The sequence below is a fragment of the Artemia sp. Qi Xiang Cuo genome, chromosome 2 (genome assembly GCF_049724085.1).
Source record: "Artemia sp. Qi Xiang Cuo chromosome 2, ASM4972408v1, whole genome shotgun sequence".
In the NCBI taxonomy this organism is placed as follows: Eukaryota; Metazoa; Arthropoda; class Branchiopoda; order Anostraca; family Artemiidae; genus Artemia; species Artemia sp. Qi Xiang Cuo.
Window position 1 is genome coordinate 68,009,575 of NC_142795.1, and position 16,453 is coordinate 68,026,027.

The following is a 16,453-nucleotide window of genomic DNA, read 5'->3' on the forward strand; positions in this document are numbered from 1 at the left end:
AGCCGCGGAAAGGGTGCATTGTCACATAAAAAGAATTAGTCGTTTTTAAGGCACGATAATAATCACCCACAAAAACGTGTTATTTTTAAGGCCGAAGAATCCTTTCGTTAGAAATAGAAACACTTTCTGGCGGTAAACTGGGTTATTCCAAATAACATGGTAAATACATAGTGCAGTTCTACAATATTGACGACTTTTGAAAGAAGACCTGCAGAAGTCGATGCGTAACGAGTGAAACTCATCTCCTAGCGTGGTTACCATCAGTAGGCCTATATTTGAGAAAATATATTTTGTTGACCTTTAAAAACAAAAAAAAAAAACGATGGATGAGTACTGTACAATAGACATGGGCGTAGGGATTTATCAGGGTGACAAGCAAGGTCGTATCCCGGAGGGTTTAACCCCCCCCCCCTAATTTTTGTTTGACTCGTAAAAAAAACAAAATACATATAAACAAATTTTGATGTTTTGTAAATTTTTGTATCCCCCCCCCCCCAAAAAAAAAAAAATCCTGAATATATCTTGACAGGAGACAGATAAAAAAAAAGTTGTAGGTTTATATTTCAACAATTAAAATTGGTATGCAAGTATGAAGTTATTACTTAAGCATGAATTTTAGTTTCGTTTGTTTTGGAGAAGACTTGATTTGATTTAAAATTGAGTTATAATTGCTTGTTGGTTGGTGAAGCTCATATACCTGTACAAAAAAATCACAGATCTAAATTGCAATTGCAATTCAAAAATAGAACTAAAACTGTTTAACATTAACCAGTCTTTTCTTTCTATTGTTTAACCGAAGAAATATATATACAATCACACAAATTGTAATTACAGCCTAAACTTAAATGCCATAATTACAACATATAATTTTTAACTGTTTTACTACTACTACTACTGACAACTCATCGCAGCATCAAGCCGCCTGAGGCCAACACAGCTACGCACGCTCCTCCTCCACCCCAATCTATTCAAAGCCTCCCTTTTTACACCCGCCCACAAAGTTCCCATTTCCTTTAAATCTTTCTTTATGACGTCCTCCCACCCCAGACGGGGACGACCTGCTTTCCGTTTAGCCCTAGATGGTTGGCCGAAAAGAAAAATCTTCGGCAATCTGTCATCCTTCATCCGCACAACATGCCCTAACCACCTCAACCTTTCTTTCATTATAGACCTAGAAAGCGGTATTGAACCACATTTTTCGTATAGTCTATTGTTTGAAATACGGTCAGTCAGCCGGGTACCCAGAACAATCCTTAAGCAATTTCTCTGGAAAACATCTAGCAAATCTTCATCCGCTTTTCGGAGCGTCCATGCTTCAGAGCCATATTTGACCACTGTCATCACTGTAGCTTCTAAGATTCTAATCTTGGTTTGCAGACTTATCTTCCTATTCTTCCAGACTTTTTTTAACTGTGAAAAAACACCCTGAGCCTTGGCTATTCCATTTTAACATCTTCACTGCTCCCACCATCTTTACTAATAATACTACCAAGGTAAGTGAAGCTGTCCACCTTATCAATCTTTTCATTACCCAACTTCACCTTTTCATCTTCACTTAATCCTAGCCTTAGTGACTTAGTCTTTCTAAGATTAATTTTCAAACCAATACTAGCACCCTGAACTCGCAAAACCTCTAAAACTTCATTCATTTTGCTCACACTTTCATCTAGGATGCTTAAATCATCAGCATAATCCAAGTCCAGGAGACTTTTTCCTCCCCATTTGATTCCGTGGTCTCCCATTGCCTTTCCTTTCCTGATTTTTAAAGTGTAAATGGCCAATAAAGGGAAAGGAGGTAAAAGTTCGTAAACATAACTGAGAAGTTTTCAATTAGCATATTTCCGTCTATGGAAGGCAGTTAGCGTTTGAGCTCAACTCTACTCCCATAGAATAACATGCACATTTAGGTAAGACCTTACAAATCCAAATCTTATCTAGAATAGCCTCAGCAATGGAAAACTAGAGTCAAGCCCCATAAGACGAATGAGTTAAGCCGAGATAGTTTAAGTTGTGCTATTCCCCCATGACGATCGAGCAGCTTTCTTGAATGAACAGTTCTGGAAGACTGGATTGACTATCATGCCTGGATTGGATTTTGGAAATTTTTGAAAAGTAGATGTTTTTTAGATGTAACTAATATTGGAAGGTTCGTCCGGGTAGGTATTGAAAATTTTCTTCAATAGTCAGTTCTAGTGTTTTGTCAGTTGGCGTTTTGATTTTGGATTTCTTTGTTTGTTTGTTGTGTTTCACCATGGCCCAATAGGACTTTCGTGTGAATAAATCTATCATACTTTAAGTTGTGCTTTTCCCCTCCATGATGATCGAACAGCTTCCTTGAATGAACAGTGCTGGTAGACTGGGTTGACTGTCATGCCTGGGCGTGTTTTCAATAAGGAGTGCTTGATGAGGTGATTTTTTGTTCTACTTGAAGTATTGTTTTACTTTGAAGTATACATTAATGAAGCATTTATTAATACTTCATGAGGTGATTTTTTGCTAGTTTTCTTTTACTTTGAAGTATACATTAATCTTTTGTAGAATTTAATTTCAAAGAAATTATTTTAAAAGAAAAATTCAATTTACATCCTGATTTTATTACCGTCAAGATGCAGTTACAGTCATTAACTATACGAGGCTGTGAGATGTTTTGTCTCGTGATTATTTGAAAAAAACTACGTTTTCTAAAGAGTTAAAGAGGCTGAGTCACAAGTTTGAACCTTAAAACGTACAGGGATTAGGAGGTACAGTTGGGGGGCTGCCGCCCCCCAAACCCCCGCTTCCGTATATGAAAGGGGCTGTGCCCTCCTCCACGCCTCGCTCTTTACGCTAAAGTTTTTATTGTTTAAAAAAGAGTTGTTAAGGCTTTTGTTAAGGCTTTTAATTCCTGAATACCCAAATCAAATGCACAGTAAGATTTTCTTTTTTCAACTTTTCTTCGAGCATGCGGGTATACTGCATGTTATCAAAGCAGTGGAGACTTACCTGTAAGCTGAAGGCCGACTGCGATATTTTTCTGGAGACGCCTGTTGAGCCGAAGTATTTAATAGATTGGATTTAACAAAGAAACTGAGTTTCTTTTTAAACTTTAAATTTAAGAGATACTACTTTAAATTCGATATATAAAGAAATTACTCCTACGGGGAATCGAACCCAGGTCTTCCGCATGACAGGCAACAATAGTGACCACTTTACCATCAGAGACTGTTGATAATTATTTTTAGTCTGTGAAATCTATTTTCGACGCAAGCAAACAGAAAGTAAGATTTTCGTTTTTCGACAAAAAAAACTTCTGAGAAAGAGCTGGAATTTTTGGAAGCTTGCAGTCGGTCTTGTCAGGTTAGGAGGACTATTTTGATCTAATTTAATAATGAAATACTATGCTTTTGGGAATTTCAAAAATTAACATGGGCTCTTATAGGAAAACGAGGTTTTTCGTAAATGTAAATTCGGGGGATAATTTTTTCGGTCTGAAAATATCAAAAGGCCCTAACAGGTCGAATTCCGCTTCGAATGAGTCCTCATTCATCTGGATCCGTTACCAACTGTGGCCTGTAGGCGTGGCTAACAAAAAAAAATAATTTGATGAACATTAAGTGGGTATATTTGGTTTTTGGAAAACAGGGAAGGAGTGATTGGATTGAGCTGAAATTTTGAGGATAAGCTCCCAGGCCCTAGGAAAGCTTATCGTCTAGCGTAATTTCAGCCCGATTGGACAACATTAAAGGATGGCTGTGGTGGGAGGGTCGAAACTTCCGGCCCACTTTCCCCCATGAAGATAAAGTCGGAGGGGGGTGAAATTTTGCATGTTTCTCAGTTTGACCTTAGGCTACAAAATGCAATCACCGCCGTTTCTCTGCGACCGCTAAGACCGGATATCACTTAACATTGCGGTGGTTCGCCTTTTTAAAGAGGCACAATTGTGCCTCCTTGATATGATGTCACATATAAAATCAAATACAGCAATTCAGTTTATACGAGGATTAAGTGTAAAGAAAAATGTAACTCAAGCAAGCATGTTCACTCAAAGGTAATTAATATTGGTTCATTCTTCGCCTTTTTGTTAATCTTGTGGGTGTCGCTGAATTAATTCAGAGAATCACTGTTCTATTTTCTAGTTTGAGTTTCATGGTAAATAGGTCTTATACTGATAGCCTTAGATAAAACAGAACTTAGCAAGAACAAAAAACCAACAATATGTCCCTGGTCAGGTACTACACGCAGTCAAGACGTCTTTGGTCCATGATATCCCCTCCTCAATATGCATAGATTTTTACTATTATACCAGCCAGGAAACATTTTTAGGGAAAAACACATTTCAAATGGAATCTAAACTGCGCCTTCTAGAAGAAACGCAGGAAAAATATAGGTACGAACGTATCATGCCGACTACACTGTTGTTCTTGATCGGTTTAAAACCGGTTTCTCTGTATTCACTTGGAGACAATCAGCTTAGCATGAGTGAGATGAACTACTATGCAGGTATATTTTAATCAAACATTTAATATATAGAGTTGGTTAAGTTAGGTATTAAATATAATGCGTTCTGCTTTCCATAATTCTCTGTTGTAGTTTCCATAATTTTGCTGCTAAAATATTATATTTTCGTCATATTTTGGTATATTTCATTGTGATAAACCTAACTTCACTTCTTGAGTGTGGTCGGTATGATTCGTAAGTACCAAAATATAATATAAATCACTTCATGCCACCAAAAAAGAGCAAATACATAAACAGATTCAACCCTTTAATTTCAGGGTTGTTCTTGAATAAATGTTATAAAAATGGCACCTTTTACGGACTTTTACACATATGAGAGAGAGAGAAGGATTTATTGAAAAAAAAAAAAACATAGAAAAAAAATTGCAGTCGATCATTCTCTGACAAGCAACTGGGTACGATCTTATCAAAACCCAATGGTCCTACTCCGTAACATGAAAACTTAAAATTCAAATGAAAACAGAGTGGCCTGCATACGTAAAGAATTTATTATAAGTATTTTTATTTCTATATTGTATAGCCTAATAGAAGAATACTGAAAAAGAAACAGCTGGCTCGTAAAATATATCTTGAATGTCTATGGTATTTTACGGAAAATATTTCTAAAAAAGACTGAGAAGAAGCCAGTTTTACTTAAATTATTCTTGACGTCGGAAGTTTAAAAATGACTGTTTATAGGCACATATATATATATATATATATATATATATATATATATATATATATATATATATATATATATATATATATATATATATCCTTTTATTCAAAACTGAAAGACTGATACAATCCAGCAAGCATAAAACAGTCTAAGCAAGGCACATATGTATGACTTGAGCCTCAGATCCACCTCCCCCCATATATATATATATATGTATAAAGACTGATACAATCCAGCAAGCATAAAAAAGTCTAAGCAAGGCACACATGTATGACTTGAGCCTCAGATCCACCTCCCCCAGAAACTCCAACATTTGCACCTTTTTTTCAATAGTTTATATTTACTTTTTCGTAGAAGCATATTAGGTCTAATCATACCAGAAAACCACCATTTTCTACGATTTTTCTTTTGGTTTTTACAAATTTATGAAGTTTTTAAGGTAATATCACATTTTCGTCAGTGTTGCCACGTTGAGCCGTAAAAATAAATCAGCTGAACTAATTAGTTAAATTTGACAGCGCTTGTCGTCCGTAAATATGAAAACATTAGCAATACGTCGGCTCCCAGAGACAACTACGCCCTCAAAGGAAAGCTATATTTGCTGTTTGGCACTGTTCGGTGTATTATGTTTTTAGCTTATTTTTTGGCTGATGTTTAAATCGTTTTTTTTGTTTTTTTTTTTTTTTTTTTTTTATACCCGCTACTACTAAAGCTGTACAACTACCTATGAAGGTTTTTTTTCAAAAAATTATGCCGATTTTTTCTAATTTCTTAAGACATATACGGTTTCCTGAGTTTCCACTTCCCTGAGTCTCCCATTCAAGCAATAAGATTTGATGTTCGATGTCCTTGGTACTTAAGGAAATAACATGATTGGTTTAAGAAAATACCTAATCAGCCAATGAAATCAAAGCAAACTTTTTAACACGGAAACATGGACAGTAATCTCTTTCCCTCTTAGTTTGAATTAATTAAAAAAGAACTTTCCGAAAAATAAGTGTTTCAAATAAAAGTAAAGGCCATTTTAAACTTAAGCTCAGCAGATACAAATACCTTTTAAAATTCAGACTCAAAACGACCAGAAATTAATATTAAAGAATAAATGAAAATGAAACCCCCCCCCCCAAAAAAAAACAGAAATTAAATAGACAATCATAGCAAAAACATACAACAAGTAATAATATAAATGAATAAATAGATCTTAAAGCGAGTAATGCTTAGATTGAATATGAATATCAAGCTTGAAACGAAAAAAAAATGTTTTCCTATTGAAGTATAAATGAAACTTAAAACGAACAGAAATTAAATAAACAATCAATGCAAACAAACATACAATAGATATTAATGTAAATTAATAAATAAATCTCAAAACGAGTGAAACTTAAATTGAATATGCAAATCAAGCTCGAAACGAACATAAATCACCACAAAAAAGAGTTTGGGTATGACCTCCTTCTCTTACTCTAAATGTCTAAAACTTACTGCGTCAATGGCGCTTCATTGAAAAAACAATTTTGTTGCAAATTTTTTCTTTTGTACTTGATATAGAAAATAAACATTAAAATTATAGTAAAATTTTGAACTGATGAGCTTTCGGCAATTAATATCATTATACATCAATATTCAATTTAATTTATTAGCTCTTTTTGAAGTTCTTAAAGACGAATATAGTGAAAATAAAAATACAATTACAGTGATTGAATATGAATATCAAGCTTAAAACAAAAAAAAATATTTTCCTATTGAAGTATAAATGAAACTTAAACGAACAGAAATTAAATAAACAATCAATGCAAACAAACATACTACAGATGTTAATATAAATTAATAAATAAAACTTAAAACGAGTAAAACTTAAATTGAATATGCAAATTAGGCTTGACACAAACAAAAATTAATACAAACAAGAGTTTGGGTATGACCTCCTTCTCTCACTGTAAAAGTCTAAAACCTACTACGTCATTGGCGCTTTACTGAAAACTATACGCGTCTTGAACAGTCTTGGAAAGTATAAACAACATCAAATTGAATATTTGATGTATAACGATATTAATTGTTGAAAGATCCATCAGTTCAAGAATATATCTCACTGTAATTTTAATTTTACTTTCAATACATTAATAATGTTTATTTTCAATATTAAGCACAAAAGAAAATATTTGTCATAAAATTGGTTTTCAGTAAAGCGCCAATGACGTGGTAGGTTCTAGACTTTTACAGTGAGAGAAGCTCATGCTCAACATCGTGTTTGTAGTGTCTTTTATATGTGCCAAGCTTGTATTATATGTTCAATTTAAGTTTCACTCATTATAAAATTTATTTATTAATTTACTTTAATATATGCATCACGTTTCTTTGCATTGGTTGTTTATTTAATTTCGGTTTTTGTCAAGTGTCATTTGCGCCGCGATAGCAAAATATTCTTTTTTCATTTTAAGCTTCATTTTCATATTCAATCTAAGCATTACTGGCTTTAAGATTTATTTATTCATTTATATTATTACCTGTTGTATGTTTTTGCTATGATTGTTTATTTAATTTCTGTTTGTTTTGGGTTTCATTTATTCTTTAATAGTAATTTCTGGTCGTTTTGAGTTTGAAATTTAAAAGTTATTTTTATATGCTGAGCTTAAGTTTAAAATGGCCTTTACTTTTCTTTGAAAAACTTCTTTTTTGGAATTTTTTTTTTATTAATAATAATAAAACATTGGAGCCGTATGGCCTTTACTCTAGGCAACGCTATAGCGTTGCCTCTGACTCGGGTTGAGTAAATAGCTTAAAAAAGTACTCACTCGACAAGGATGAAGGTTGTCGGTTATGACCAAGAAGCACCGACCTCAACTGAGAGGCGTATTCTTCATCCGTGTTTGACCAGTCCCAGCCAGATCTAGTCAAAGAGGAGTCGGAATTCCTGAGGTTAACATCCAAGTTAGGGGTAGACTTTGACCCAGTCATTCCAGGCGTGACTTGGATTGGCTCAACTCGTGGCACTGGTTTATACCCATCATCGTTAGGAATAGGAAGCCTAAAAATGCGATACGTCATATTATCTCTGAATTCTTTTCCGGAAACTTGAATTATTACTCTCTTGAGTCACAGAATAATACTAGAAATTAAATCATGTTTAATGCATAATGCATAATTGCACAATGCTTGTAATACGTCATTCAATCATATACTTACCAAGATACATTTCTGGTGAAAACATAGCAATAAATCAATCTTTATCTTTAATTGAAGTGATAGCATTCAAGTGCCATTTGAACGCAGCAACGAAAATAACTGGTTTAAATGGACCATATCCCTATTATAAAATCAAGAACTATAAAAAAAACCAGTCATTCAAATGCGACATTCTTTCAAGGGGTCCCGCACTTTGTTGTACAGAACTTAATTGAGCCTTGTAAAAATTGAAGGCTACGAAATTTCATATTACTTTCATAGTTTATTTCCCAAATTTTGTTTGATCCATTTGAATTCATGTACCGGTGAGCTTTAGCCCATTCTACTACTACTACTGCTTCCAACAACTATCTGCATCCCCAAGCCACCTGAGTTCAACACAGCTGCATACACTCCTCCTCCGTCCCAATCTAATCCGAGCTTCTCTCTTTACAACGTCCCAGGAAATTCCAATTTCCTTTAAATCCTTTCTTGCGGCCTCTTTCCACCCCATTCGGAGACCACCTGCTTTCGTTTGGCCCTATATGGATGGCCGAAAAGGACGATCTTCCGCCATCTGCCAACCTTCATCCACAAAAAGTATCCTTTGGCCCATTCACAGTAAGAGTTTGCTAATACCGAGATTTAACCAGCACTAATTTGAATCAATCAGATTGAATCAATCAGGTATTTTTGGTTTGGCTGATAAATTCTGCGAGAAATTGTGATTGGCTTAAATTAGCGCTATCTAAATCCCGGTATTAGTAAAATCTCATTCTGAACGGGTCTTTAAAATTGCGACCGAGCTACACAGTTGCACAGCTTGTTCAATTCGGATTATCTAACGAAAATAGCTTTTCTTCTAAGTTGTTTTTAAATGGCGTGTGATTAGCGTAAGCTAGTCAGGATAAAAATCCTCCAGCGCCATTGACAGGGCATCGACTCGACGTTACAGTTCCCGGGTCTTTTTTTACAAGGACAGGTATCAGACCTGTCGCCCAGCCTTACGGCAGTAGGGACCGAGCCCTTGGCCCTGTATTACCAAGCAGAGCATCAATCCGGTTATGCTAGTATATGGTTACTTGTATGTATAAAGGCACTTGTATGATATACGCCCTACCAAATGTTCTTCTAATATGTTTTCTGGCGCTCAATGCTAATGAAATATACCAAAGTAAGATAAAATATAATACTTTAGAAACAAATTTGGGCTATATATTTGCATATTAGAGGGGAGGGGTAAAGTATAACAGGTTTGTATGCCTAAAAGTACAATTATTCTGCATATTATGTAGTAAGAATTGTTTTCTAACTTCACACTATCCAAATACACTACCCCCACCCCATCCCCTAATGTTCACCTATGTAACCCTAATTATTTTCCATCTATTCTGTCACTTCTCTTTGTCTTGTCTTACGCTAAGCTGAAAGAAACTAACGAAAAAAAAAGGTTTTATAATGCGTCAATGAATTAATAACTTGAACGGTACGGCGTTTATCATACAAGTACCGGGTCAAAATTGTGTATAGGTTTCATGAATTTAACAAGGGCTTTTCTTGATTTCATTTGCCAAGTAGCAATAGACCTTCTAGTGAGTGTGCCAAGAACGTATCCAGGATTTTTTTTTCGGGAGGGAGGGGGGGGGGCTATTTACTAAAAAAAACTTAAAAAAACACCTCCAAAATTTGTTTATGTTCATTTTTGTTACGTTTTTACGTATCGGACAAATATTTCGTTTTTTTTGGTACTTCCATTGAAGGAAGAATATAAAAACTGCATCCCAAGATTAAAAAACATGCAATTTTTATATCTTCGTTAAACAAAGAATTGAAAAACAGTCCTTATCCCCTCCTCTATTGAGGGGGGGATGCGTATCCCCCAAAAAATTTTTCAGATTCATAAAAACGTTACAAAACTGCATAGAAAGAAATTTTGATACTTTTTTAAAAGTTTTTTTGGGTGATACCCCCCTCCGAACAAAAACCCTGGATTCGCTCTTGGTTATAGCAAGTTTCTAACCCGTCGAAAAGAGAAAATTAAAGTTTCAAGAGTTTCTAGATAACAGCTTTAATTTTCGGATTCTTTTATACAGTTCACTTTGGGTCATTTTTGAGAATGTGCCCTGTTTCTATACAGGTTTAAGCTCATCAACTCTCAATATGTTTTTGATGGCTTGGCCAAACGAATTTTTATCTCTAAATATGCATGTTTCACAAATTCAAAATGTTGCCTTTTCTATGAAAAAGCCAGCTTATCTTTCATATCTGTCCGGTTTTAAATCGCTGGAAAAAGAAGCTATGTCAGTCAAGCACTTTATGTCGCAAAAACATTAGAAAAATATCATAGATATTTTACGGGTTATGCGTGAATATATAAATGTGCACTATTTGTACAGAAGCAGCCAGTTGCGTCAACGCACAAAAATTCAGGAGGGGGGGGGCAAAATGATTTCTTTCGTCTAGGGAGGGGCAATTCTGTGACTTTTTTTCCATTTTTTATCAATGAAAATACCAAAGAAGGTATTTTTCAATGAATATTTCTCCTGAAAATTTTAAAATTTAAAGACTTTTTTCAAAATCTAAGAGGGGGCACAAAATACAGAGGGCCAAATTCCCATAGCCCATTGAGCCACTGACAACCGTAGAGACCTAATTTTGAAAGAGTTAATTTAAGTATGCATTAAGGAAACGTTTAAGGATCCCAAATAAAAGGCTTTCCTGTTTCACTCAAAATTATGATGATTACTGTGTTTACACACAAAAGTTAATTAGTTAATCGGTTTTTCAAAACGGGAATATTGCAGGAAGAATAACGTGTCTTCCTCAGTTTATGGACTAATCAACCATAATCTTGTCAATACAAAGCTCTGTGGTCTTATGAACGAGGAATTTTTTTTTGTTTCTTGAAAAATAGGAATGAAATAAAGATAAAGTACATTTTACATCTGAAGAACTTTCAAACAGAGGGCTATCCTAACATTTAGATCTTAAATTTTCGTTTCTGAACCGTTCCAAATCATTCTTAATGGTTCTGAACCGCTCCAGGGGTTGTCTGATCAAATCCATGGAACAAATACTAGGGACATTTCTTTCTTTCTTAGATTTTCAGCATTTGTTATCTCAAGATTATCTTCAAGCCCGTATTCGGGGGAGGGGGGGGTTGGAGGGTGTGACCCCCCCCCATTTTTTCCCAACTCGCAAAAACATTAAAAAAGTGCATAGAAATAAATTTTGATACGTTTTTTAAAGTTTTTTTTGGTGACCCCCCCCCCTCCGAACAAAAACCCCGGATTCGTTCTTGGTTGTAGCCATTTTTAACCCGTCGACAAGAGAAAATTAACGCTTCAAGAGTTTCTAGAAAACAACTTTAATTTTCTGATTCTTCTATACAGTTCACTTTTCTTTCTTGTACATTCATGAATTTCCGAATTTTATATTTTATTTTGTATTTACAGGACGTTTGCACCTACATGTCAAATAATATTTGAAGTAAGCTAAATCACTATAGGTATTAAGTCAAAAACGGAAAATATGAACAAAACTAGCCTGCTCTAAAAGGGTGAAAAGCAAGAACATCAAGCAGTGGCGACAACTGTTGGGAGGGATGGAAAGGGATATCAGCCAACCTCAATTTTTTTTTACTCCCCTTTCCGTACATTTAAAAAAATGTCTTTTTTAATATTTCTATTGGACAATAACGCATTTTTGTATTTTTATTTAAAAAGATGAAAAAATACAAAATTGCCCCTCCCTTCCCGGTTTTGAAAAGGGTTCTCACATTTTCTCCCTCTCCGCTAATTGTCGTGAACCGGAGCCACTGGTTTCAGTTCAATGCCCCTTACAGCATAGAATTCAACTTATTCAAGCTTTCATTACATGAATATTCTCTTTATTAGTAAGAAATAAATAAAAATTGACCTATCAATTAGAAGAGTTCCCTGGCCAGATGCCAGATCCTTTCGTGTTTTTTTTCTTTTTTTAATTTCTATCTCATAGGAACAATGTGGGATTTAAGTATTAAACCTAACTATCTAGCCAACCCCTAAACTAAATGACTAATTAAAACGTATATCTAGTTACGTCAAACAAAAATTGATACCTTTTATAACTTCACCAGTATTGCGTAGTTAATATTATTTGAAAATAAGGAAAGAAATAAATCCTTAGAAACACTTGCGCCAGCTCTGAGGTAATCATTCCAGACAAAAAATTAAATTAAAAAACAAGTTTTTTTCAACTGAAAGTAAGGAGCAACATTAAAACTTAAAACAAACAGAAATTACTACGTGTATGAAAGGGGCTGTCCCCTCCTCAACACCTCACTCTTTACACTAAAGTTTTTTAGTACTTTTAAATAAGCTTCTTATTTTTCAAATTAAACGACCCTTGTGTCTCAGGAGTCTTTCTTAAAGAATTTGGACATAATTCAAACTTTAGCGCAAAGAGCGAGTCGTTGAGGAGGGGGCAGCCCTCTTCATACACGTAGAAAATTCTGTTCCTTTTAAGTTTTAATGTTGCTCCTTACTTTCAGTTGAAAAAACTTGTTTTTTTTATATTTAATTTCTGATCGTTTTTTAAAATAATACCAGGAAATCTGGCTGCGCCTCCACGGAGAAACACCCCTCCCCACAGAATTATCCTCTAAAGAATCCAATCCCAGTGAAAACCTGCCCCGGACAATTATCCTTAACATATCCACGCGTAAAATTTGAGACAGAAAAGAGGAAGCTAGACATAACAATAATTTTGTATAACTTTCATGGCAAATTTCCCAACTGTAAAATTTCTTCAGAAAAGTTCACCCCCTGGAAATTTCGCCCGTGGGAGCCCCCAGCATAAAATTTGCCCCCCACCCGAAAATATATGCATACTTCCCAATAACAAATACTAACCGTAAACAATAGACGAATTTTATAATTTAAGAAACTTTCCCCTGGGTGTAGGGGGGAATTTTGTACCCAAAGGCGTAGTTATTGGGCCTTTCAACTATGCTGAACAAAATGGTTATCTCAAAATTTTGATCGGACAATTTTGGGAAATATCTTCAATACTGATTTTCGGTCCGATGTATAGATAGGAGACTGGCCCACGATCGGCTGATTTTGACTTGTTTAATTCTCCATGAATTGATTCAAGCGATAAGAAGCTGCTGAGCATGCCAAAGCAAAAGTAACTCATTCAATACCATCCTTGAAAAAGACAATTAGAAATACTCCGCCATTTTTCCACATGGATGCCTCTCTATCCAAGTGGTCAAGAGTGCCAAACCTGGGCCACCCCAGCACTGGTTTGGTCGTCTCTGGCTTACGTTTGGCCACCGGACAAAAGAAAAAGAAAAGTGACCAGGGGAACATTAAAGCTTGTTTTTCGGCTATAAAATTAAGAAAGGATATGGTCAGCATTAAAAACTACAAAATGAATTTTATTAAGGTTTAAAAAAAAAACTAAAGAGCATTAATTTCAAATTATAAATTGACTGATCAACACCAAAATTAAGCCGATCCGCTAATCTTGGTGTTCTACCTTTCAGTGGTGGCAGTTTTATTTCAACTTCTGTCTTTAAGACACTATCCATCTTGTCAGTTAGCGCAAAGTCTCTTGCTCTAGTCTCCTTCCAAAAGCGGACCTTAAGTTCTTCAGTTGCTACTTTTTGATAATGATAATATTGTGAACACCCTTTCTTGCTCTTCAGCTCAATCAGAATGTAATCACCAGCCTTGACTTTCTCAGTGTCAAATTAGAAGTTGCTGGTAGGAGGCTTGTCTTCAATGTCTATGCTGGGGTCTGAAGAGTTGTTGTATACAGGATCATCGATGTCAGAATTGTCACTCTAACTGTAACTCTTGTTGGAAGAGACACGCCTTTTCCTTTTTAGTCTTTTCACTTGTCTGACTTTCTTCCGTTCCAGGACTAGGGCTTTTTGGCAGATACAGCTTTTATCCTAGCAGTAATGCATTCTTTCAAGGGGGGGATCAGTGAGCACTTCTGATTTTTCATATTTTTTTTCCTGTTGATTTTTTGGGTTTGACTTGATTGATACACTGCTGCAAGTAAAGCAAAGAATGAGAGGCAGTCATCCAGCCAGAAGTATTTTCTGAGCTGATTATGATGGTTCCTGGTAAAGCTCCCCTGAGTAAAAATTCCGGACACTGTTTTTGTGTGGAAATAAGTAGAGGAGGGACTGTGTTCCCAACACATTAACACCAGGACAAATCGTGGTCAACTGACCTCTTTCTGCTGACGTGACCTTCCCTACTTACTTCTGGCCTTGCTGTGCAATGATTTTACCAGGCCTGTGGATTTTTTCATACCTGATTCGTCAAAACTTCAAATGTCTTATGGTCTGAACATGTGTTTATATAGGCCTCAATCCAGGTTGTTAAAGAAAGCTCCTACACTGTGACAGTTGAAAGCAGTTGTCTGTCATAGGCTTGTAGTTTTTGGCGTTCTTACTGATAGAGTTTTAAGGCAATCCATAAAATAACTTTACCAATCTTTCCCTGTAATTCCTCCACTGTCTCCACTGCCTTTGCAGTTCCGTTATCCGGTACTTTTTATGCTCTTAATAATGGCATAAGTGCATGCAAATTTACATGCTTCTAGGGGAATACAGTCAAAAGCATATCAGCTATCGTTTTCAAGTAAGTTTTTAGTCTTTTTTCTTGTTCCTCTGTAAATATTTATCATGTGTTCTAACAGGGTGTAAAGAAATTCAGGTCCAGACTTTTTTGAGGGATATTCAGCTTCTCAACTTTTTTTATGTAGTTTTGCAGCGTTCCTCTAGGGACACCCATGTTACTTCCAAAGAATTCAACTGACTTCTTGTAGAATAATAGAGAAAAAAATGCTATTTTATTTTCTTCTGGATCACAGCCACCTTTCTTTCTTTTCTCTTCTGTTTTACTTTTAATCATTTTATCTTGAATGAAATTTAACAGGAAAAATATAACTTCAGTTCACCTATTGTTCTGACAGGATTAAACAACATCTTTCAGAGCGTTTATAATCCACCAGAAGCCCCATAGGTTTTTATATTGAAACTGTTTGCTTTGGCTAAACGTGGGCCGGTCTCCCCTATACCAATTTTGATATTTAATTTTGCCCAACTGTAAACTTTTGAATTGAATTCTTAGAAGAAGCTGTTATCGAACCATAATGTGATTTGTATCAAATCGCTTTTGTGGTGTTTATGTTTTATGGAAATTGGAAGTTGGATAGTGGGTCTCTTATATTTTATTGTTGCAGGAAAAGTAGAACATAGAAAATGTTAAAGGCCGAGTTTTAGTGAAATATAGAATGACTAATTTCTATATTCAAGACCTATATTCAAAGGACCTCGGGAGGTATTAGTAAGATCCCCCCCTCCATCACAGAAGCGGCTGCCCCCCTCTACACAAGATGCTGCCTACGCCCATGTTACTTATAGTTCGTTACCACGAACTGTTTGATTTACACAGGCATTTACAGACTACACCAGAGAGACCGATATGAAAAAAAAGGAAGTTTCATCCTTGCCATTGACTAATGAAACTGGCTGAACTGGTCTATAAGACATAAAATAATTTTTTTTAACTGAAAGTAAGAAGCGACATTAAAACTTAAAACGAACAGAAATTATTCCGTATATTAAAGGGGCTGTCCCCTCCGCCACGCCTCGCTCTTTGCGCTAAAGTTTTTGATTGCTTAAAAAAATAAAGTTGTGAGACAGAGTCAAACTTTAGGTAAAAAGAGGGAGGCATTGAGGAGGGGACAGCCCCTGCCATATACGGAATAATTTATTTTCGTTTTAAGTTTTAATGTCGCTCCTTATTTTCACTTAAAAAAAACTTGTTTTTTTATTTAATTTCTGAACGTTTTTGAATTAATGCAGGTTTTGATTTTGGCTCACCGTACATGAATAATTAAAACTAAATTTGCGTATTAATTTTACTTTTTTTTGTGGCTAAATGGCTTTCTCGAAAGTTGTTAAATTTATTTACGAACGTTTTTATTAGTAATAAATATACGTAACTTACGAATTAACTTACGTAACGAACTTCTATATTCATATATTTTTATTAAGTATATTGGGGGTTTGCCCCCGAGTCAATACCTCGCTCTTTACGCTAAAGTTCAAATTTCGTTCCTATTCTT

General features: G+C 35.2%; 1 protein-coding gene across 3 annotated transcripts in view; it reads right to left on the minus strand.

Moving 5' to 3' along the window:
• The window catches only part of Shrm (shroom), a 245,268-nt gene that overhangs the window by 133,052 nt on the left and 95,763 nt on the right, over positions 1-16,453 (minus strand). For all 3 annotated transcript variants that reach the window (XM_089102697.1, XM_089102702.1, XM_089102699.1), the window contains one exon: positions 7,951-8,183. In XM_089102697.1, the coding sequence (XP_088958823.1) occupies positions 7,951-8,183 (233 nt within the window). The remainder of the gene's footprint in view (positions 1-7,950; positions 8,184-16,453) is intronic.